The sequence below is a fragment of the Passer domesticus genome, chromosome 19 (genome assembly GCF_036417665.1).
Source record: "Passer domesticus isolate bPasDom1 chromosome 19, bPasDom1.hap1, whole genome shotgun sequence".
Classification (NCBI taxonomy): domain Eukaryota; kingdom Metazoa; phylum Chordata; class Aves; order Passeriformes; family Passeridae; genus Passer; species Passer domesticus.
Window position 1 is genome coordinate 2,612,462 of NC_087492.1, and position 25,504 is coordinate 2,637,965.

A 25,504-nucleotide genomic window follows, 5' to 3' on the forward strand; every position below is an offset into this window, starting at 1 on the left:
CCATTTTTATTGCTTGTCTCCATTAAACAGATTTCAGCAGAGGGGGATGAGGAAGAAAAGAAAAAGAAATCTTAGATATATTTATAGTCTTGTAGGTATTTGTGTGATTAGCTACTTACTGAGCATTCAGGCAATTCTGGACTTTCATTAAGAGTCAGATTTAAGCTGTGCTTTGCTTTTTGACAGGGCTGTGAGTCCACTTTCTCTGTTACTATTTTGATTTTAGTCTCTAAACTCACACAACCTGACTGGAATTTTTGTAACTAACACAACAGCTGCTATTTAAAAAATTGTAGTGACCAGTTGCCTTATATATTAAAAAACACCAGGGCAGGCATCAGATACTGTTTTTAGAATTTCCCTTCTCTGCATTTGAGTTGGACAACCAAGAATTTAGTAATTAAATCATCAGCTAGGACAGGAAGTCAGCAGCAAAATAAAGTTAATTTGGCATGTAGATCACAGCAGATGCATCTGTGTAAACTGCAATTCAAAATTATCTACATGTAATGAAAATAACAGCCTGGCTGAACAAAATTTTCAAAAAAAATTAAACTTCTACAAGAAGCTGCAGAGAAAAAAAAGAGGAAAACAGAAAGGAAGTTCCAATGACAGAGTTTCCTAAGACCCTGATTCACTTCAACAGGAAAAGCAGCTCAGCTTTTCAGTGAAAAGTGGAAGCAGGCAGAGAAACAGAAATAAAATGTGTAAAAATGTGGAAAAGAACCCTCTAAAATGAAATCAAAATTAAGAAAAAAATTTATATTTTATTAAAATATGGGAAAATGTGGAAAAGAACACTTTTTAGTTAAATGCAATTTACTGCTGCAGCCCAGCACAAGCTGTGGGATGAGGTCCTGAGTCCTGCAGATGAGGAACTGCAGCTTCACTCAAGTCACAGCCCCAAAATTATTGGAATTATTTCTTGCTTAGACCTGGGAGCTGCCAGATCATCTGGGATGCATATACCCTTCCAAAAATTTACTTTTTACATCAACACCATTCAAATTCTCTGCTGGTATTTAGGAAACAGCAGTGCAGCTGATAAAAATATCCCAGGAATATCCTACTAAAAAGCATTAAAATGATCAGGGTTACTTGGGCATCATTATTTTGCTAATTGAGGAATTTTTGTCTATTGCTGGCCACAGAAATGAACACACAAATGGAAACTGCAGGTTTTAAACAAGCCTTACCCACATGCAGGCCTCCAGCCTGACTTTTGAGATGATTGCCCACAAGGAGATGGAGCCTTCAGTTGTCTCCTCATCAGGGCAGATGATTTGATCTGGGTAAGGAGGCTCAGGGAAATTCACAGAGTTACATTCATAGGCAGCAAGAGTGACTGAGGCTATGTGTGGACCCTGAAAAAAAAAAAAAAAAAAAAAAACAACAAAGAAATTTCAATTTTATGTGAGTTAAGAATAAAAATTAAAATTAGCACCCCCCATTTGTCCCTAGGCTAAAATCTAGTTCTTCTCTCTTTAAATAATGTTATTTATGTAAAATTCTTGTTTGTTGGAGTTTAAGACCATCTGAATCCAATGTTGAGTTACTAATGTACTTTAAAAAAAATTAAATGTTTCTTTTGATCCACTGAAATGTTAGGGAGCCTTTCAGCTTTTGCCCTGTCACTTAGAAGGTTGCCAAAGAGAAATAACAATTCTTACTTTTTTTTAAAAAAAAGGAATTTTCAAGTATTTTACAATGTTCTCTTTAAGGTATTTTATGACCTACTGCTTTATTAGAGGAGGTGTTTTCCCTACTGCTGCTTTTAGAGGATTAGGCATTTAAATTATATATTGATTTTTTTAATGACTGGGTTTAATGACATCTTGCAGCAGACTTTCTTAACTTCTGTATTTTTCCTCCAACAGCCAGTTGTTTAATTTGTGTCTGTTTTTTTCTGAGTAAACAAGAAAGGGACCTCAGTGCTTTTTGCTAAAAAATGGTTTGAAATGTAATTCAAAACTTAAACATTATTTAAATACCATTTAACTGAATTAATTTTAGTTTCCATCTTACACTGAAAGATTTTTTTGGACAGACCTCCAAATAAAAGGAGCATAAAAATCTATTCAAGAAATGAACTGCTACATAGTTTAAAAACCTGAAAGAATTGCCATTATTTTTAATACAAAAGAATTGAGAAGCAATTCAAACAATCTGAACACCAGGCATTGTAGCTAAAAAACAATCACTTAACAAAGGTCATGAAACACTGTCCAGGGAAGAGGGAGGGGGAAAAAAATAAAATAAAGTGAGATTTTAATGTAAACCCACACATTTAAATAAATCTAAAAGTTTCATTAAGTGCAGAACAAATGACACAAACCTTAACTTCTGCTATTCATGATTTGATGGGTTTTGACATCGTGCTGGGAAATACTGCCAGCAATTTTCATCTATGTTTTTATCTGCAATCTTAATTTATTTTCATTTTATTAGAGCAATAAGGGAGGCTGATATACCCCCAAAAATCAAAGCTGGATTTATGACAGAGCAGAGGGAAAGTGTGAGAGAGCAGAGCCCTGCCCAGGCTCCAGAGCTGCCTTTGAAATGCAGGAGCCAGGGACACAGCAGCCCCAAAAGCTTCATTTGCACATTAAAGGGTGAAATTCCAGCGCAGGTCCCACACAAAAGGGGAAGCTCCAGCACTCCTGGATTTGCTGGGGAGCTGAGGTTCACTCACCAACATTTCAGAGCCATGACATCCACACGGTAATTTTTCAGTGGCAGTGAATTAAGAATGTTGAAATAAAACACCAGTTATATTTTCTGTATGGCAGCTGCAACTACTGTTGTCATATGCAAACAATTCCAAATAAACCCATTTTTCTGGCATGCAACTGGTAAAGGACAAGCTGCTCTGAGAGCAAGAAAATGCTTTTATTTATTCCTTGTTGCTTTACAGGAGACTCATTCCAAGTGCCTGGGTGTATTTTGGATTGCAGAAATACAAAACCTGTGAGATGATAAATGAGGCACAGCCTCTCTTGAGGAGAAGAAAAAGGTTCAATGAAATAAAACTGAAAAAGAGGGGATCCAGAAATTGATACACAAGAGAGATTTTGATATGGAAGGGAGAACAAAGACTGGAAGAATGAACCAAGGAGTAATAATTTATATTATTAATATTTCTATAGGCCCTAATGGCAATAAACTTCTTGGTACCTGCAGCAAGATCATCTCCACAGCAGCTTCAGAGCTAAATAAATAACATCTCTCTATTTCACTCACCAAGGGCAGATGCAAAGAGATTTGAAAACCTCCCTAGAATTGTAAAGTACATTTATGGCAAACCTGGGAACCCTTTCTCACTCTGAAACTTGGAGGATTTAATCCCATCCCCTGCTTGCCCCTCCCTAGGTCTGGCAGCTACCTTGGGACCAAAAAAAAAAAGTCTCAAGCCATCATCCTAAAATTAATGGTTTTCACCTGCAGAAATTTGCAGTGAAACTCTCCTGAAAGGCAGGTTTGGATGGAGGAAATCCCCCCGAGTTTGAGCTGTAAATGACCATTCCCTCATTCCCTCATTCCCTCGGGCCATGGCCAGGGCAGAGATAGGGAACCCAGAGCTGGGGCTTTCACTTCCACAAAATTTGGAACACACAGCACAGAGGAACTACAGCCAGCTTATTTGGAATAGCAAGAGACACATTTTATCACTGTCAGTAGTGATAAGCAGCCCTCCAGCCCTTGCAAGGCTTCAGCATCACCCAAATTTCTTCCCAAAGGGCACCCAAGGTGGATAAAGCAGATCCTAAAATGCCAGGGGAGCACACAAGGACAAAATGCCCAAGTGGAGATGCTGCAGGAGCCTCTCCCAGCAGAGCTGCCACCCTGCAAGTGGCTGAACATCCTCCAAACCCTCCTGTTGAGAGCCCTCCCAGCCTCAACAAATGTCTGCAAAAGGAAAAATTTCACAGGGAGTAGTCAATGGAAAAAAAAAAAAAGGGCATTTCACCAAACAGCTGCAAACGGCCACCTGAAGGCCAGGCCAAGGGAACAGAACTCTCCCAGAGCAATGTAAACAATTCTATAATGGAAAAAAGTTGGAGTGGTGGAAGCCACAGAAGCCACATTTGAACTGGAATGAGGAATAAAGTGCAAATGGTTTGCTCAGAGTGATGAAGTGTGGCAGGGAAGCGGAGCGAGGCGAAGGAGGCAGAGCAATCCCGAGCCCTCCCCCATGTCCGGGTGTCCTGTGGGTCACAGGGACTCTGTCCCAGGCTGGCCAGGCTCAGAGCAGCACCCCAACATCTGCTCTTGGGGCTCCCCAAAGCCCTGGGTACCTCCAAAAAAAGTTTGGCTGAACAGGCCCAGGGCTGGGAGGAGAGCAGGAGCATTGGGGAGCTCATTTCTATTTAGTGATGGTTGAACTCTGAATGGAGCAGGGAACCAGCTTCAAACAGGCTCGAGGTGCCACCTTTGGAAACCCCTGACTCTACAGACAGGAGGATTCATTCTCATCCAGCTTTTTAGTCCTCTTCACAAATAACACCTTCTCCACCCTCTGCTCCTCCTCTCTGTGAGGCTGTAGGAAATATGGAGTGTTTTGCCTCCCTGCAGTAGTTCAGTTTGTTTCAACACTTGGGGAAGTCCTCTCAGATGTCCCCCTTGGACTGTGACTGTAGCTCCACCCTTGAAAAGGACAAAACTGCTTCAAACCCCATCACACCCAACACTAAATCCCAGGCAATTCACACGTGCTCCTGGCCAAACCAGGAAAACTCAAGGCATGTAAGATCCTGAACACCAGCTGTCTTTCCCTCACCTTCTTCCAATGACTTTTTTTTCCTTTTAAGCTGCAGGAGGCACTAAAAAAGGATGGCAGAGGAGAAACTGAGAAGCATTCTGCTGACTCGGGTGAGAAACACTCGCTTGCCACTGCTGACGACCAGAAGGAGCCTGTGGTCAGGCCGGAATGTGATGTGTTAGAAATATCTGTACCATTTGCAAATCAAACAAGACAGGATTTGCTCATCGAGATGAACTCAACATAAATCTATTTCTCAGCAACAGCAGTTCAGGGGAGTTTGGAAATGCCTGTCTGCACAACCCCGATGTCTCAGAGAAGGTAACTTTGAACTCTTGAACTCACAGGCCTTCAAAGGAGTTTGATTCCAGTGGTTGAAGGCACCCAAGTTGGAATGGCACAGAAATAAGTTACTTAAAGTGATGTATTATGAAATTTCTGGAAAGTAAAAATCTTTTTATCTGTGAATTATGCTTGGAAATTCATCTGTGGAAGCAGAAAGAGACAGCAGCCACATGTAAAAAAAATCACGAGTTAAAATCCTTAAAAACATGCTGATCTGTACAATTCTTACAGCAGAAAGTCTTTACCACAAGGAAAAGTGACTGAATAGCCAATTAAAAATGAATTGTATTTTCACATTATTAATCACTCTGAGCACCTGGACTGGGAAGTCAATTAAATCTCCAAACAAATCCTGTATCAAGTGTTGGTTTCTCACATGCCCCTTCACAGAACAGCCAGGCTGCTCAAGTGATACAAGAACAACCACATCTAATTTTAACCTTTTATTTTTGGGGAAGATATAATTTTAGACTGGTTTTAATTTAGAAATATTTCTCAAAGAAAAGTGATATGTCTGCCAGCAAGAAAAATATTACCCTGAACTCCTTGCTGAACTTAATGCACTAAAAATCTGTTTTCCTCCATGGATACACTGCTCTTCACACTGGGTTCAAAACTCAGCCTTTGCACAGGGGGGGAACATGTCATGATGCATTTGATGGAGATAAATTTGAAAAATAAAAGCTTGCTTCTCATGGGAAACATCCTCTGAGTGGTGCCCCAGGCCACGACTCATCCCATACTTATCCATGAAGTCACCACACCTCTCCAGAAAGTCACCACAGTTACAGCATCTTTTTTATCTCTCAGAGCAGTGGACAACTACCCACAGGGAGAACTGCTCTGTGATTAAGAGGGAGAAGCTTGGTCTGGAGGTGGCTGGTAAATATGTGCAGTTTGTCTGTCTGTCTGTGCTATGAGATTAAAATGTCTCATGATTTTATAACGTCTGGTATGTGGTGCTGGCTGGAAATCTGGGCTGGGGACAGAGGATCCTGTACCTAGAGCATCCTCAAGTGACACCAACATCCATCAAGTGCTCAGGGCTGGGTTTAGAAGACCCTCACAGCGTTTCAAGCTGTGTATTAATTTTACACTCACGTGGCTGTGGTGAAGTTTCTATTCCCACTTCAGCCAAGCCTTGCCCCACAGTGCAGAGCTGATGGAAATTCCAAATGATCAGCCACGACCTCTGAATTTGACTAAACAAGAGCCACTGAGAGAGCAGCACATGGCACCACTGTCTGTAAAGGGCCGTGGTGCTGCTCTAAGGAGTAACATGAAAAGCAGATTATTTTTAAGGCTGCACCTACATTACTTTCTATAAAAACAGAAAGACTCATGTCAGGGGGAGGCACAATTGCAAGAATTCAAATTTATCTTCTGCTGCTGACAGAAAATCATTAATAAAATCATTAAATACTCTGTCAGTGTTCTCTCCTTGCCCTTCACTAGCCATCCTCTCATTTCTAAAGAGTAAACCTCAGCCTTTATTCAAACTGCCACCAGCAGTGGTGATTGGCTTTAGAATCTCCAATTAGAGATCGTTCTGCATTATCGTTATTTTCAACCTGCTCCAGGAAGCAGGACATGAAAGGTATAAAGTTCAGGCTGTGCATAAAAAAAAACAACCAAAAACCTTAGAAACTCCAAGGGAACAAATGAGGAGAAAGCACAATGTGCCCTGCCAGCAGAGATCTGACAGAACAAACGTTGAGGAAGTGGAGAGCAGATAATGAAAACAGGGCGTCAGCTCCTAAAAGGTAAAGTCCATCAACCTTCAGGAGGAAGAAAAGGGTGCAGCCACCACCCCATTAACTCCTCCACCACCCCATTAACTCCTCACCACCCCGGGACTGTTCTTGCACAACCTGACCTCAGGCAGCAGTGCTGGGTTTACTCTCTGTAGATACCTACAGGCATCAAACACAACAGGAGCACTCAGGGGGACCAAGGCTTCAAACAAACTTTTTTCTCCTTGAAAACACCACTTTTCACCTCAGATTTTTAAAATGCAAGCGAGTCACCAGAAGATTTAAGGAACACCCAGATTGCACAACTGATTTAGCAGCAGTATCCAGTTAATTCAGCACACCCTCCCAGCTCATCAGTGTGTTATTAATATCAATGCTGCAGTCTCAAGCAGAACAGAGCCCAGGTGTGCTGCAAGCAGGAATTTCTGGGGAGAGAATTGCAAAAGTGATTTAAAAAAAAAAAGTTTTATGTTGATTCACGTATTCCAGGATATTTCAGTTAATTGTGGAAAGCTTAGGACAGCTGGAGGAAGTAGTTTAAAGACAGGAAAGAAACATGACAGAGTAAGAGACAAAAACGACCCTCACACAAACAGGCTCCATTTCAACTTATTTTAGAATTAATTTCTGCCTTCGGCACCCTCCACGTATTTTTCTTTCAACCACCTCAGCAATTCAATAGCAGTAACGTGAGCACAGGTATTAGACAGAACCCTTTTTTATTTCCTTTGTTTTAGGCTTGCAAGCTGACGTGTGAATTGGAGAACAGTGAGGGCTGGAAATGAACACCTCACTTCACAAGAAGAATTCAGCGCTGGGAAGGGGAGCACTGCTGCACCTCCCACCTGGCTCAGGCAGCTCAGCCTTTGTTTCTCACTTTTTCCTTTACACACAGAACCATCATTTTCTGGGTTACTCACAATAGTTTTGAATGATCTGCGTGGAAAGAGCAAAACCTCTCCTGAAGCTGATAATTACTATGAAAATACTCCTGTGTTAGTCACGAGGAAGTAAATGGAGAAAAAAAATTAGAATAAGTTGTGTGGGTTTCTAAATTATTCTGTCTACTTCATAAAAGTGGAGTAAGTCCTGTTCTGTGAGCCTCTCTTTTAAGAGGGACTTAAGTAATTTTTATCATGAGTCCTCTTACAAGCTCAGCTCCTGGAACAAGAGAACTAAAAGGAATTAGGTTTGACTTTAAAAAGCTTTTAGTAGTCCTGACAGGAAACCGTTTATTTGTGTGGGTTTGTTTCTTTTAAAATTATTTACACCACCAACATCTTTTTTTCCAAGATAATGGACTCATTATTGCACAAGTGTCTGGCTTTTAAATCTTCAAATTCTAACCTAAACCAGTTTGGGTAGGGCCAACACAGGGCTCATTTCAGCTGCAAACTCTGCCTGTTTGGGGAGGCCAGAATGTGACCCCGGGTGTGGGGAACCAATTCAGAATGAAAGTGAGATGCTGAGCCCTTAAACCAGACAAACCCAGCCCTGCTCTCTCAGGGCAGCCCAGGCAATACGAGCACTGCCTTTTTGACTCACTCTTCTCTTTAAAGGCAAATTTCTGCTCTTTTTTTTAAATTTTTCTATATTTTTGCTCTTTATTTTTTGCTGTGCCCTCTTCCACTCTGCTGCCAAGCAGCACTGTAAGAATTCCTGACAAACCCACATATTCCAGCGTTGAAATATCCGGGCTGGACCTCGGCACAACCATTGCTATTGTACCTCACATTTCCTGTTTGTGCTCGCCCAGGGCCCGGCCACCAGCACAAACCCCCTCAGCAGCTAAATAAAAATGTACCCCCTCAACAGCTAAACTAAAATGTACCCCCTCAGCAGCTAAACCAAAATGAACCCCCTCAGCAGCTAAATAAAAATGTACCCCCTCAACAGCTAAACTAAAATGTACCCCCTCAGCAGCTAAACCAAAATGAACCCCCTCAGCAGCTAAATCAAAATGTACCCCCTCAGCAGCTAAACCAAAATGAACCCCCTCAGCAGCTAAATCAAAATGTACCCCCTCAGCAGCTAAATCAAAATGTACCCCCTCAGCAGCTAAATCAAAATGAACCCCCTCAGCAGCTAAATCAAAATGAACCCCCTCAGCAGCTAAACCAAAATGAACCCCCTCAGCAGCTAAATCAAAATGTACCCCATCAGCAGCTAAACCAAAATGAACCCCCTCAGCAGCTAAACCAAAATGAACCCCCTCATTGCCCCCCTGGCTCCAAACAAACAAAATCCACATTTAAGCACCAAAACCACCACCGCTGCAAACAGCCCGAGCTGCCCTGAGCTCTGAGGGTGAGGAATTCGGTGCCATTCATCCCCTCAGGGATTTCACTTCCCCGGGGAGAGGGGACTTACCACGCCCTCAACCACTCGTTTTAAGCACTTTTTTTGGCCACATCTTTGACCGAAATCCGTTTTTCAGAGCTGAAGTGAAACCAAAGCACGAGGCAGGGCGTTGGGTGGGGACGGCCTCAGCCCTCGATCCCAGCCCGGCACTGCAGCTCCCGTGCCCTGCTCCCGAGCCCTCCGGCACCGCCGCCTCATTCATTCATTTTCGTTTTCAGCAGCAAAGATCTCTCAGAGATGTACAAACACCAAAAATTCCTCATGAGTTACCCTCAGCCATCCTCTGCTGGTAATGAGGTGATTCATGCTGTTCGTATTTTAATCTACCACCAACAGAAAACATCTCAGGACCGAGGAAAAAGCCATGTACTGCTAAAACCAGTGTTTGGAGTCATTAATCATAATAGTTTTATTTCCTACAGAACCACATCGTGATTCCTATTTTTAAGGGTTGTTTTTAAAGAACTGTGAAAAACCTTTAATGGGCTTCAAGAAAATAAGCCAGCAGGCTTGTTTTGAAAGTGTCAGAATGGAAAGGATTCTTGGAAGGGTGGCCGGCTTCCCTGTTCCTGTGTTGAAGATCTGCTCTGTGCCAACCCTCAGCTCAGTGCCAAGCGCAGCACGAGAATTGTTTCCCAAAAAGCCATGTCAGATATTACATCCAGTGCTGGCAACAACTAAAGAAGCAGCATTAAACTGGGAACTGATACCTCAGACAACGTTCAGGCCCTTTTTAACATATAGAAAGCTCTCCAATCACAGCCTGGTATCAAACTGACACACTCGACCTGTTCCTCTTGCACCAAGGATTGGTGACCAAAAAAAATACCAAATCAGATGTGAACTGAAATGATCCTGAGGCAGCAACACCCCTCCCACACTGAGGCTGTTTTAAATTCTACTTTTAGCAATTTCCAAGCACTCTTCTCAGCTAACCCTGGGATCTCTCCTGGCACCGGAATGCAGCTCCAAAAGGCAGCTGGTGAGAGATGCTCTGAAGGATCCAGACAAATGACAGTTTTCAACACTGCAGAAACAGCTAAGCAGGCCAGGGAAAGCAAACATCAGAGTCATTCATATCCTGCAGCCATTGCATAACCATTTCCACGGCCTGCCCAGTGCCTGGGAAGGGCCACATGCAGTAAATGGCTAATGCAGTGTATTTAATTCAGATGCACCTGTGTGACAGCTGAAGGAGCCTGAGCAGGTGCCTACATGCCATCAATTCCTCCACGCGCCCTCAGTGGCACAGATAGTGCTGCAAGTCCCAGCAGAGCTCAGCACCACATGGGTGGGCCCAAGGGCATTGTTCTCCCAGCATGTAATTGCATTCCCAACAATCTCCCTGTACATACAGCTTTAAAATGAGCAATTAATTAAAAGCAATTTGAAAGCACTTACTGGGTCTGTTCTCTATTGCCAGCGAATCCAGGCACTAAAGCAGGGGAGGATTTGTTTTGTAACTTCTCATTTCTTTGAGTCAACAGAAGAATAAGTTTTACCATTATGAAGAAATATAATTAAAGTATATGGAACATAAAAAGGAGATCAATGGTAATGCAGAAGATAATATTGAAAGCCCCACTTAATGTGTCATATTTCTACTTTTAGAGGGAACTGCTGTACAATTAACAAAGCAAAATAGTTACAGCTCCTCCCTTTGAGAGCTGGAGCTTCTAATTGCATTGTCTCCAGATGGGTTAAATCCAGAACACCACTGAAAGAGCTCACCCCTAGAAGCTGCAGCAGCAGCCTCAGGTTAGTACTCCTTGTTCCCTCTCACTCTGAGCAGATATCAAGCTCTGTTTTACTACAGTGATAACATATTCCGAGTACACCTTGCTGGTACAGCTGCAGCGATAAGAATATTAGCAGTTCAGACACGGTTTCTCAGGGTCAGGAGCTGCTGTTTTTACACCCCCTCTGCCATCTAGTGGCAACAACCGCGTGGCTTCCACCGAGGTGCAAACCATGAGGTGCCTCGTGCCCAGAAGGTGTTAATTGACCTGAGCAGACCATCACTACATCTTGCTCAGGAGAAAAACAAGGAAGACAAATCCTGGTTTTCCGTTGTTCCTGCACTCACTGCCTTCACGGAATCCCCTTAGTGACACAGGAACACGCTTATCTGCCTCATATATTTAAAGCAAACCAGCATTTCTCCTGTAGTATTTACACTTTAGATGTTGATGGTACATTTTTATTACATTTTACTCTATAACCACATTCTAATTACTCAGTGTCATCTATTCAGTCTGTTCCCCCCCCCATAGCAAAGTTAAGTGAAGCCTTCCCTTTTATGTTCCAAATAAATACCTTCCCTACCAATATTAAACTCAATTTCTTTTCCTGGGGGACAGGCTGTGAACCTCCCAAACACCCACCTGAAGTTATACTGATAAAACAACTGAGAAGTTATATTTCCTATAAATTATTTCAGTGTCAGCTCAGGTCAAGGCCTAAGTACCTCCACAAAGTTCACATATCCCACAGGATAATCAAAGTGATGTATTACAGAATTTGATTTTTCTACATTGAAGGAATTTAGAATGTTGATTTTTAAATATAGAGTAAAAGAAAGGTTCCACCTTCACACCTCCTTTAAGAAAAGAAGTGCTGCTGTCTTAGGAAGATTTCATGTGCCAAAATAATTTTTTATGTGGCCTGGGGTCTGACAGTGCTCAATTGGTTTTGTCTAGCAGGAATTCCTCCACAACCTTTAGGACAGAAGCTACACTCAGAGCAAATCTGAGGCTGCTCATCCCATGCCATTCCATCTCCCAGGCTCTGCCCTGCTGGGGGCAGAGCAGGAGTTTCCTGTAGTGTTTTCTGTGTTATTGTTAATGATTAAAGCAGCTCTGAAAGTAAACATCTGTAATGGTTCCAAATACAAGATGACATTTGTTGCATGAACTGGTTTTAATTATTTTGTGGCCATGAATCCTTTTCTTGAATCCAGGACAGTGGTTTCATAACCCAGGAACTAATCCAATGGCCAAAAGCAAAACACACCCAAACATTTCCCTGACTTTCATAGCTACGTTGAGATAAACAACTTCATGCAAATTTTAATATTTTATCTTCACAGAAAAACATTGTTCTTGCTATTATTTTCAAAGCAAAACTAATACAGACTGAACTTTAAACCAGCTGCCTGTTTTGGTGGCTTCAAGTAGAAAAAGGATCATTTTAAGCTACTAAAAAAATACTCTGAAACATTTTAAATGGAAACACTTGAGCTGCACACAGTAGGACAGGCTTCGTTTAAATGAGGAGATTAGAGGATAGAGCTGGCAGATTTGGCTCATTGTTTCAAAGTGAGGATTAACCAACAGCAGGCCAATATCCACAGCTCAACAAACACAAAGCTTACAAACTACAGAACAAGGTGATGCAGTGTAGAACATGAACAGCATTCTCCAGAGCACCAACTTTAGATGTATCTAATGTTGAGAACTTGCAGAAAATTATTTATTCATCGATTCTAAAATGTGCTACAATTAAAGTGCTCAATTCAAAAAGGACATGGTGTGGAAATATCCTTACCAAGTAGAGCAGAAAGGTGTGGAGACCTGTTCCAAGCCCAACAGAGGACAGAATGCCCAGTCCTACCCAGTAGGCACACCAGAAAAACTTCTTCTCCATGTACCGCACATACTGAGCAAGGAAAGGCACAAAAAAAGAAAAAAAAATAGAAATTGTGAAATCTCCAAGGAAGAAAATTAAGCTACAAGCAAACACAGATATTTATCTGGATTAAACAACTGAAATAGACTCCTAATACTTCTATTTGCAATTTATTTCAGTAACAGCACAGACATATAGAGGAAACTGCACTTTCAAAAGAAACCCCCCCCACATTTTGGAATCAGCAAGTTTCCAAGGAGATAGATGGAAATTCAGGTTCAATAGCAGGAGGTTGAAACCCACAACAGGCCCACGAGGAGCAAGCCCCAGACAGTGTCAAGTAGAGCCCAGGCAGCTCAGGGAATTGTCTGAATAACTTAAATAAAGGAATAAAATCAGCTGCACTCCCAGTGAGCCTGCTGGATGTTGCATTTTTGAGCAGTGAGCAGCAGGTTTGTTACTTTTAAGAAAACATTAAAATGCTGGTTGTGTGCTGCACCCAGAAATGAGGGGATGTGGGAAAGCCACAGCAAGTTCTGGACACTATTTTACACCATCCATGGACAAACAGCACCAAGGTGAATTTTACACCATTTTTATCCAGGCTCCAGCCTGCCAGGGCACAAAAACATCTTGAAAATGCCAAGTGCACATGGCTGACCCCTCCTTAACAGGGAGCTCCTGCACTGGCTGCCACCTGAGGGTGACACTGCCCCGAGGATCAGGTTTATTCCCTGGGCACTCAGGACTTGGGCTCCAGAAGTGCAAATCCCTCAGGCAGGCAGTGCCACACCAGGGATGGAAGCAGGAGGGATGGAAGCAGGAGGGATGGAAGCAAGCTCTCTGGAATTGGAAACCTGCTCATTTCAGAGCTGTGACAGCAGCTGGAATTTGTTTTTAACAGGGCTCTGTGTCCTCCAGGAAAATCTGAAACTCCAAGAGAAATGGGGAAGGGAAAGGGGCAGACAGCACCATCACTAAGCTCAAGCCATGCCTTACACTTCCAGTGCTGCAAAAGCACCAGGCTTTGTGTTCACATCACAGGAACAGATTTGAAACACAAAACCATTTTACATCTCTGTGTGTGCCTGTCCTAGCTGGGCAGGAGACCTTTCACAGAATCATTTCTTGGGAAGCACGAAGCTCTGCCACGACTCAAGGTGACACTTCCCCTCAAGAGCTCCCTCCACCATGAACATCTTGCTGACAGCAGCTGTGAAGGAGTGCTGCAGCACCCGAGGTGTGCTTCACTCAGGAACACGAGACACCTCCAGATCCACCAGAACAGATAAAATGACACAGCTCATGCACACCAACAGAGCAGTCACGACTTGAGAAACAAAACCTTAGTGAGCAGCTCAAAAGATGCATTATAAATTCATGGAGATGGCAGCAGCATTCATCCAATTCCCAGCACAGGGAGGCAGTGGGAGCCAGGGAAGCAGAGGTGGTACCTGTTGATGTGCTCCCTCGATGTAGTACAGGGCTGTGAGCACTGCCAGTGCCAGCAACACGCACACCAGGGCCCCTCGCCGCTGCCACAACCTTAAAGACAAATGGCAAATTAGGGGTTTTCATCATTAAGCATGCATTTCAGAGTAACTCAGTTACCTCTGGGGACTAGGGATGTGCTCAGCAGGGACAACGGCAGCAGTGTAAACCTCCCAGGAAAATATCTGGGGAGCCTTTACACTTTAGGGAAAAATCTCCGCGTCACTGGCAAGCGAGATCAAAGTTCAGCCACTCGTATTTTACTTTTTTTAATAAAGAAAAACAAAGTCACTGTCTGAAAACAAACACAAGCTGAAAACAATTCAGCTTTTGGAGCCAAGAGTCAGACCCAGGCCCTGAGCAGCAGCTGTGGCCAAGCACAGAGCAAAGCAGGCCCTGCACTGGCCCTGGGCAAGGACGAGCTGGGTGGAATTCAGAAGTGCTGCTTTCCAACTGTGCTGCTGGGCAGAGCCACAGTGACAGTCACAGGAACAAATCTTTACATTATTTTGTTTCCTCTTATCTATTAAATTAGTATATTGTAACAGCTCCAAATTTAATAAATATATTTTAGGTAACTCTGAAGCATTAGGTGAGTAAAGGGAGAAAAATGTAATTTGCTACCAAGTAATTTTTGAGCATGTTTGGTTTTACTCTTTTTTTCTGCTTGATGTGTATGTGGCCACACACAGTAGATTAGCAAATACATTATTTTCCAGAAAACACTATTATATTGTCATCTAATGATACATAAAAAAACAAGTACTAGCATCACTTAAAATTCCCAGCCCATAATAGCAAACTATAAACACAACTTATCTATTTAGACAGAAACATAGAAATGTGAGGCATAATACAGGAAAACAGTCACAAATATTTCATATTAAGCAAACTGAAAAGAGCACTCAAAACATTTTAAAATTGAAGTTAGTGCTGCTTACATTAGTATGACAATTGAATTTTCAAATTATTATAATTCAAAACACAATTTATGCAATGGAACACAGGAGATCATTAAGAGTCAATCTGAGGTCTCAACTTAATAGCTCGTAATAGTCAGGGTTATTTTCTGTAAAGATTCTGTCAGGGAGTGCCAGACAATTGAATGTGCTGCTCAGCAGAGGAGGCAAGTGCTATCTGTAACAAAATTGGATGTCTAGGAAGGCAAATAAGATTTGAGGTCTTAAAATAAATCCTCAAATGTTATTTCTGCTTAGTTTAAATAAATGCTTGGCCATTGGCAGAAATTACAGATGTCAGGCCCAGTAAAACAGTTCTCAGAGACAATTCCTAATGGTAGTTGAAAGAATGCACATATTAAAATAAATAGGCTTGGGGGGTTCAATATTTTTGGGGGGGTGTGGGGTGTAAAAGGGAATTAAAGCTACACTACATAAACTTGGTATTTTCATATAAATTACTTCAAAACAAAATGGAAACTGTCAGTAAATCTGGACTGCCAGCACCTCCAGCCTACCCAGAGGGGGTGAGCAGAGCCCTGAGTACCAGGCTCAGCTCAGCCTGCAGAGGAGCAGCCCAACAGCTGGAGTCACCCCAGGTGACACTCGAGCTGTCTCCTGGCTGGGACAGGCTTTGTAAACTCAGTCCCAAGCACAACAGAGCCCAGTTACCACCACAAGCACTGGATGGCTGCTACTCTTGGCATTTTCACTGCAGATTACACTCATGTTTTGGCAGCCTAAACCCCCGGGCCTTGTGCCTTAAAAGCTGGTTTTATCCAGTGTGAAAATAACACTCAAGGAAAGTGCTTTAATAAATCATTTCCTGCTGTAAAAGGGCCCACAGAGAAGCAAAGTCCTCTTCACAGCATCATAAACATCACTGCAAGCTCCACAGGGCCCTGATCTCTGCCCTGGCTGAGCTGTTTGAAGATTACTCAGTGACACCAACACCTGCATTAGTAGGTCAGTGCTAACACTGCAGCCATAAGCACAACATCCCTTTGCCCTGAGGATCCCTAAACGCTGTCCCACTCTTTCAAATTGGAATATTCAACCCTTCAGAAAGGCAGTTTGCCATTTTCTCTCCCAAGCACCTTGCTGCACTTATGTAATTTAGGCAGAAGATCTGAAAGCACAGCTACAAGTGTGGGATGCTCCAGCAGCCACCTTTAAGGGACAAAAATACACATGTTCTCTGAAAAAAAACAGTTTTCAAGCTGTGAATCATCAGGGAAAGTGAGATGTCAGAATGACCTACTGAATCAGAGCATGGGTTTGCCCAGAATGCTTAGTAGAAGTTAAAGAAATGATCTTTACTTTATGGTCCATTCCTTCAAGTTTATTAGAGTTTCCAGGCAAAAATACTGCAAGGTAACAAGGGGTTTTTTCCACAGCACAATATTCAACCTCTCCTCTCGCTCCCTTCGCTTCCGCTCACTCAACATTGAGGAATCTGCAAAAGAAAAGCAAAAAAAAAAAAAAAAAAAATCTGTAAAAGCACAGGCTGGCAGGTCAGCTGCTATCCCACCCAAAAATACATTGGATTTTTTTTTTTTAATTTGTCAGGAAGTTAATGTGAGCTCTCAGTCATCTCTTCTCCTGATCCCAAAGCGTTTGCTGCCGTGCCTCAGGAATGAGGTGGCATCCAGGGAATGCTGTGGTTTGCTCCCCCCTGGCACTCAGTGCCCCAGGCCTGGCACCCCAGCAGCCTTCCTGCAGGGCACTGCCCGAGGAGCTGAAAGCACCTCGGGTCAAATGTGACCTCAGCACCTGCTGCAGGGACATTTCCCTCTGAATTCTGAGCTGCTTCTTTTCCAGCAGAGCTATTCCCAGCCCCCCACTGCCAGGGGATGGAATTACAGGGTGTAACTGGAGAGGAGCACCTGCCCTGCCAGGCTCTCCCAGACTCCTCTCCCGAAAGGAGCTGCTTTTGGAGCACAGCCCTGCCTGGCACTGAGCTCACACCCAGCCCAGGCCCTGCTCACTAAGGGCTTTTCCAACCAAGGTGTTATTTGTGCTCACAATAAGATGAAGAAAACCCCAAACCTGAGCTGGAGGTGGAGGTTTTTTGGAGGAGAATGGCTTGTTCAAAGGTTGTCAAGCTAATGAGCAGTAATAAGTTTTAAACTTTTAAAGAAAAGGAATTCTGGAATAAGATTTTAAAAATAATAGCAGTAAACAATGAAAAAATACACTTGTATCCAAACAGACACCAAACTTGTTTAAACATCACTTACTACACAGTCACAACACATGTATTCTATTTTGCACTGTAATAATATTAATGAATTCTAGATTTTCAAAAAGCTGTTGCATTTAAAATATTGATCTAATCTGATCTCCAGCATACTGGAACCCAATATGTATTATTTCAGTCTTGCTCCAATAATTGAAACATTTTGCCTTATCAGATGCTGATAGTTACACAGAAATTGCAGCTCTCATTAGTCACACAACCCACTTAATTTTGTATCCTCAGCTGTAAAATCAGTTGCTTAAGATGAACTAACAGAAATCCTGGCAAACACTGAAGAACATCCACATTCCCTCAGAGTTACAGAATGATTTAAGACTTTAAGTAAAAGGCTTTAATTTGTTCCATACATACAAACATGCAGTTAATCTTTTTCGTTTAATATGTGTAATAAAAATGTTTCAACCTTGTTTTTATGACCTTGTTTTTAGTAAAAGGTCGTAAAAGACAATGGTGTAAGACTGCACACAACTTGAGAAATCACTTGATTACAAAACTTAATTAAATATGGAACTGGCACATTCAAAGCTGACAGGAAACAAACAAAGATTATTTTAATTTCCATGCTTTACTACACAGCATGGATAATTCAGTGACACAAAAATCTTCATTAACTGTTTTCAGGTTATTTTTCATGAGTTCTAAACATTAACCCCAGGCTACTTCAGACATACCAGCAGGAAAAACAGAGAGAGGCAGGAGGTGAAGCAGTTAAAACTGTTCTGTTGGTAATTTATCACTGAAACCAATAAATTATAGTGACATTGAATTTCAACAGAACAGCTAGAAATTGGGAGACTAATAACTGGATCTGTCCCAGAGTAAATCAGATTTTTATTACTAAGAACTGACTTTTCAGTGCCAAAGGGTGGGGTTGTACAGCCTGGCTTCCACAGCCACACATTTGCCAACAGAGTTAAACTTTTTTAGGTTTTTTTTGTTGTTGTTGTAACCTCTGTTGGTACCCAGGTCAGCTTTGTGGGGCTTAAATGTATACAGAACTTCAGGAGAGGAAAGGAGTGTAAGAGAAATGTGAATGGAAATACACAGCAAGAATCTATTCCATGGCTTTGAAATCCCAAATCCTTCAGGTTTAGAGCTGACTGAGGTTTCCAGGACTGATTCAGGCATGGAGGCCCTTTGCATTATGTGGCACAAAGTCCCAGAATGGTTTGGGTTGGAAGGACCTTAAAGCCCATCCCACTCCACCCCCTGGCACGGGCAGAGGTGCCACTCCCCAGGTCAGGCGGCTCCATCCAGCCTGGCCTCAACAGAAAACCAAAATCAGTTCCTTTTCCATCCTGTGCTGTTTTCCACCCCACACAGGGCAGCTGAGAGCACAAAGATTTCCCACCTACCTGTGAAGTTGCCATTGTGCTGCTCTTTGCTCATTCTGATGCGTCTCTGGTCACAGTCTGTGCCATTCTCTGCCATTTCATAGATCAGTCACGTGTGGGGACCTGAGAGCAGAAAAAACCCAAAAGGACAAGGTGTGGTTCTGGTTAGGAGCCCTCCACAGTCAAAGGATGCACTCAAACACCCAGCAGCTCTCCAAACCCACCTCACACTATCCTGCATTACACCATCCAACAGCAGAAAGTGATTCAATCCCCACAGTGACAAAGATTAAAACATTTCCACCTACATAATTCTAAATTTTTCACTCAAATGACAAAACTCCCTCACTCCTAACAGCTGAACAAAAGCTGATTAAACAAACCCCTTCCTTGACCCAGCCCACTGTTTGGGCTCCAGGAGCAGCAGAGCTTCATACAAACCTCACTTCCATCCTGCCACTGGTGCTCCAGGTGTGCTGCTCATCCTGGCACTACAGCTTTGCAGGTTGTCACTGTGTCAAAAACCTCCCTGGCTCAAAGATCAGCCCTCAGTGTGGTAACCAAGACACAGAGCTGCATCTCCTGCTTTGCACAGCCTGCTGTCTCTGAGGCACAAAAGGCAAACTCTTCAGAGCACAAGAGCTGTGCTGGCACTGTCCATACTCTCTCTAAAGAGAGCAGCCCTAAAACAAAACCCCAAAAGAACAGATGTGGTTTTCCTTATCCAGGAGAGTAAATAATGCAAGGAGTGGGAGCCAGCACAAACCAGAGTGTTGCAAGAGTTGCCTTTTTTTTTCTTTCAAAAAAAAAAAAACCCTGAACGGCTGACAATTCTTATGCAATCAAACACCAAGAGAGTAACCAGTCAGACTCCTTGTTTTAAAAACCCTCTCTTGAATCTTAAAACAGTTTCTGGAGTTTTATTTGGAAAAGAGAGTCCCACAAAGCTAAAGCATTTTATTTGCACTGTATTTCTCCCAGTAAGCATATGTGATTTAAAGTTTTTGATATGTTGCTTTTGTTGGAAAGGTAAGTGGTGCAATATTAAAATGACAGGTTATATAAAACTTTTCAGTGGAAGAAACTGAAGTTCTACAGAAAAAATACTTCCCCATTGATTTATGTTAGGCTTAAGAGCCAAGCAGCAACTCAGGTTTGGTAAACAGGAGTGAGATCACCTCTTGGATTCAGACTGCAATAATTTTGTCAAATTTTTAAATAAAATGTTCAAACATTTCAGATGCTGTATTTGACATTTCCAGGGTGTCACAAGTCAGTTTTAGACAGGTGTTTTTCTAAACAGGTACCAGCCTTGTGCATTACTTGCAATAGAGATAAAATTGTTAGCTAGAATCTAATTATTAAAGGTCTTAGTTAAAATCCAGTAGCCAAAAGCACTGAGGTCTCAGGAAGGAGTCCTTTCTTCAACACCTCCCCCGACACAAAATGTTCAGAAACAGAAATCTGTCTGGTTAAAGAGGGCAGCAGAAACTCATCTCATGCATGTCACAGCTTTTATTCACTGCAATATGAACCCCAGACTACCCAAAGCACCTCAAAAATGAACAAACCACCTTTGCAAAAGCTGAAAAATGCCAAGGGCTCCTGAGTCAGCCAAGGCCAAGCGGCTGAGCTGCTGCAGTGGGAGCTCCAGAGCATCACTGCATCACCTGCAGCCCAGGGACTGCTCAAACCCCAGGGAAATGTGGAGCTCTCCCTCTCCCAGGGGGGTTTAGAGCAGCCTGACCCTCTGGAGCTACCCCAGCCCTCAGCAGAGGACAACAGGCCAGTTGTGTGGTATTCAATAGCAGGACCAAATGTTCTGCCACCCCTCAGTTCCATCAGGACAGGTGGAATTGGTTTGTTTCTGACTGCACTCAGTTGTGCTTATTTTTACACATATTTAAATAAGTGTTTATGAACACCTACAGTGTAAGTTTATATACACACACACCATGTATATACCACACGAATTTACACACACAGAGCTCAGACTGCAGAGGGCAATATTTAAATTACACACCCACACACAGCAAGCCTGATGTTCACAGAAAGCTGCTTAGGAAGCAAAAGCCATCCAGAGCTGTTGAGCACACACAGCAACACTAAAAAAAGTGTTCTGGCTTAGGGAACTTCAGTCACATTTTGTTGACTTAAATAAAGCAAAGATTAGAAAAAAAATGCCACAGATTTCAGCGGAAGCCACACGTTCCTCATTTTGAAATCTATCTTTTTCCATGTGTAAATCTAGCCTTCAAAATTAAAGTCTTGATTGGTCTGGTCTCTGCTCTCAGCTTAATGACACTCCAAGGAAGTTCATTTAGTGCAATGCCAACTGCTCTCCATGTTTGATGCTAAAGCCCAGGCTGTGCACAACACTGAATTCCAGTGCAATCCATGAAACCCCTGCATCTCTGGGGGCTCAGGTGTGTTGTTCCCAAGGCATGACAGCTTTTTTTTCAGAGCCACTTTTACCCTGCCTGCCTGGAAAGGCACTAATCCAGGATTAGCTTTGCATAACACCACCTCAAGTACACAAGTCAATGAAGCAGATAAATAATCCCCTTCCACACTTCTGCAGGACAAGTACTTGTCAAGAAGGTCTTAAAGTTCAACCATTCTGCAAGAAAGCTCTAAAAATTAATATTTAAAACCACAGCTGATGGAGATGGGATACCTATCACACGGCAGGGCTGAAAGGGCTGCAAACCCCTCCTGGCTCCAGAAAAGAACCTCCCTGCTTTACCTAAGTCTAATTATACTCAAAGCATCTTAGCAAAGGCACTGGAGGATGCACATGCCCTCAGCTCAGCACCCTTGATCTCTGTGCTGCTTGGTGCCCATCAGAGCCACCAGTCCTGCACTAACAGGGATGCACTGGAGTGGGAGGCTGACCCAAAGTGGAGTTATCCTTCATTAACTCACTGCATAGTCTCAAGTCCACACCCAATACGTGACAGCTCACCACAGGAAATTAAATTCCATCTGCTAAACAGAACTTCACTTCTGATGCTGGGAAAGACACAGAGCCCATCTCTAAAAATAAATTTGCCTACTGCGTGGAGTACTTCGCAGCAAACATAAAAATAAACTATTTAAAAGAGCGAGGAAAACAACTGTGACCAGTTTTTGTATCAGGGTGGCTGAGATCATTTGTTAGAGCTGTGCTCACACAAGAACTGCTTTGTAGGGCTGAACAAAGAGCTGACAATACACCACTGAGCTTTAGTGCAACCCAAAACATGAAGTATAAAAAGACAATTATTGCTAGTCAAAAATGCAAATTGGTCAACAAAAAGGGTTTATGGCAACTGTGACTGGCACTTCACAACATAAGTGAGACAAAGCAAAACAAGAGCATGAGAACACAACAAAATTGGGCACTGCAGTGTCTGCTCTCTGTAATCAGAGAAAAGGACAAAAGTCTCCTCTCTGGAGCTCAGGGGAGGCTGTGGAGGCACCCAAGTGTTGGTGCATTTATGCAGAAGGAACCAGTTTTGGACAAGGCAGCTGAGTGTCTGCACTCTCACTTGCAGGAGCAGCATGTGGACTCCTGCTGAACTAAGGATTTTTGGAGGACTCCTTTCCAGGGTGCTGGAACAACAAGGAAGCTGTTTTCATGATCTCACTGCTCTCCCAGACAGTGTTTGAAACGCTAATTCTTACCACTTCTTACTGAAAGAGCCCTGACTCTCATCTCCATCAGCTCCTGCTCACACAGCTCCCAGAACCAGTTAGAGCTTGAAGAATTTTGTTTTTCCCTCCTGCCACACCAGCAACACATCATTTCCAGTCAGTTCTTGCATTTAAAGCAAGATTTAAATCCAAATTTTAAAGCCAAATGTTCCAATCCTGCTGCTTCTTTCTCCTCAACTTTTCTGATATTCCTTTTTCTTTTTCTACACCACTGTCCTTCAGTTACAATAAGGAGAAAAAAGGATTAAAACCAGCCTTTCCAGGTGGGTAAAGAATTAAACATCTGTGAGTGGGGCTTTTTTTCTCAGTCATCAAATGCTCTACAGAGAGAATAAGTTAACAACTCCCTGGCAAAGAAACAGCTTGGAGAGCACGTTCCCTCGAAAGCCAAAGACTGCCTGGCACAGGAGCACGTTCAGGTGAAGGATGGGGTCAGTTTGGAAGTGAAACATCACCTACCCCTTCCAGCTCCTCAGTTATTCCCTCTCCACCACTCCTCCAGGATCTGAAGGCAGTGGAGGAGCCAACCACGTCCTCAGCTCTGCAGCACTGGAGCCCAAAACCTCCTCTTGCAAAGCTGCTGCCCCTACAGAGCAAGAGAGCAGCGTGCATGTGGCACTGGAGTGACACTGGAGTGACACTGGGGTGGCACAGCCCCTCACCTGGGGGTTCATGACTTTCCTGAAGATGACAGAAAATAGAAAAAGTAACTGCTTGATTTTTTTTTTCCCCCAGTCTTTCAGCACTCTTGGGAAGCATTCAATTAAAATAAATGAGGCCACATCTGAAGGATGTTCCAAATCTCCACAGATTTTGCCATAATGGGTTATTTTGATATGAGTGCATTTATTGCCATACTAAAAATGTTTTCCTAGCTAAAATAGTTTAATTCCTCAAAGGAGAAGTAATTCAGTTAGAGACCACAGGTTTCCATTTTGTGGGTTATGCCTCTGTACACCAGACCTATTTTCCAATTCCTACCCAAATAAATCATCTTAGAATTTAGAGTTAAAATTCCCTTTTTTTTTTTTTAAAGCCTTTTAGGAAAGACTGTTGTAACATGAGCTTCAGGGATGCCATGCAATTTCTTTTGAGTCAATGGAAAGTTCTGTCCCTGCCATTAAAGCCACATATATTAAACTCATCTTTTGGTGTATCTTTTTCTGGCGAAACAGGAATTTTAATTACATCCAGCAGTAGAATCAGGTGCTATAATAAAGCAGTAGAGATAAATAGATGAAAAGGTGAGACCCAGGGATAAGAGGATATGCAGAAGAGGCACAGCACAGATGAAAAGCGATGAACACAAGGACCTGACAAAGCCCAGGGTGGCTGAAAGCAGCTCCTGACATAACAAATTCTGCTTTTCACAAGAACAGTCTCTAAGTGCAGCCAATTCAGATTTCACACTTGGCCATCCAGTGAGGACACGCTGCCCAGACAAGGCTCACAGAGGCCAATTCTGAGCCCTGGGAGAAAGAAAATATTCTTTTAATAAGCTTGAAATACCCTGAACAACTGCCTGCCTCACTAATAACATCTCCTGGCTCCCTCTGGTCCAAGCAGCACCAAACCCAGCAAGGTTTAGTGGTTTTGTGTTAGAAGCTGGTACAAAAAGCTCAGTGTTGCAACAGCTTCAAGGTTGTGCCCTTCGTCCTCAGGGAATTGCAAAGTCCATCCAGCTCACACTTGTCCACAAGGAAGAGAAGTTAAAGTTCCAACCTGCAGATAACTCTGTCTCCCATCACAGTACATCAGGAATCACAGGTTTTGGGGTTTTTTTTAAAGAAATAAGGAATCTCCAAGCATGCAGATCACCCCAAGCATAGCTGCAGTCAGAGGCAGTTATGACATTCAGAAGGAATTCCAAGACAACAACTTAGAAAAAAAAAAGATTTAAGGCAGAAAGAGTGCAGTTGTTCCAGCCTACTCACCTTCCTCATTGCTACCACCCACTTGAAAGCTCCTGACTCTCCTCCTACCCTTCCCCACAGCAATTACAAACACCAGTGATGTCAGCAGCTCAGCAGGACACGAAACAAAGCTCAGACTAATAAAGAGAGCTCACCTCCCACTGCACAACTGGAAAGTGGCTTTTGAAACCCTCACCTGAAAACAGGGGATGAAGCCATCGTTACAACTGTCACTTATCCCATAAGGAATAAAGGAAAGTCTATTCCATGCTGCAGAAATGGTGGATTGGAAGGAGGAGGACTGACATAACAAAGCTTGTTTCAATGGGAAAATCAATGCATCATGAACAGCTGATGTATGTTATCACAAGGTGCTAGGAAGCATGAGAATCCCCCATCAAACTGAGGTGAAAATATCTCTTAAAGAGCAGAATTACTAACAGCAAAACAGCACCAAAATCCACTGCCCAAACACAACACACGTGGTCCAAGGCATGAAAGACTAACACCACACTTTCTCCACCTCAACCCACATTGTCACAGTTAACTAAACCAGATACCCACTTGTTGGTAAGCACGGAGCAGAGAAAACAAGGGCAGGAGAAAACCCTGAAGAAATATCATAGGTGCAGTCGGAAGGGGATAACCTGGATTCACAGCACTTTAGAGATAAACAGCTGCTTTATCAAACACACTTATCACCCCTTCTCTCAGGTCACCTTCATGACCTGCCAGGCATCTGAGAGGCAAAACTGGAATAAAACGGGAATCTTGCTGCTTTATTATCTGCTGTAATCACCACATGACATCGGCTAGAGAAACAAAAACCAGACGAGGTGTTTAACCCCAGCCAGCAGAAATGTCCGCACGGATTTGGGCCTCACAGCCAGGAGCCCCAGGCAGCCCACAGGGATGCAGGGAGCACCCAGCCGGGAAGGCACAGCACATTTCCAGTGGAAAAGGAGACAAAGCCATCGCTGTCTGCCTCTCCGCAGGGGGCAGGAC

At 42.9% G+C, this 25,504-nt stretch overlaps 1 protein-coding gene across 2 annotated transcripts in view; it reads right to left on the reverse strand.

The window, feature by feature from the left end:
* Positions 1 to 25,504, reverse strand: part of VMP1 (vacuole membrane protein 1) — a 59,592-nt gene that overhangs the window by 33,601 nt on the left and 487 nt on the right. Inside the window, exons 2-6 of one of the 2 annotated variants that reach the window (XM_064394494.1) lie at positions 18,912 to 19,013; positions 16,617 to 16,752; positions 14,301 to 14,391; positions 12,766 to 12,876; positions 1,197 to 1,364 (exon numbers count right to left, since the gene is read on the reverse strand). In XM_064394494.1, the coding sequence (XP_064250564.1) occupies positions 1,197 to 1,364; positions 12,766 to 12,876; positions 14,301 to 14,391; positions 16,617 to 16,752; positions 18,912 to 18,987 (582 nt within the window). In that variant the 5' untranslated portion in view covers positions 18,988 to 19,013. Of the gene's footprint in view, positions 1 to 1,196; positions 1,365 to 9,228; positions 9,377 to 12,765; positions 12,877 to 14,300; positions 14,392 to 16,616; positions 16,753 to 18,911; positions 19,014 to 25,504 lie in introns of those variants that run through there. The other variant, XM_064394495.1, reaches the window with a different exon arrangement.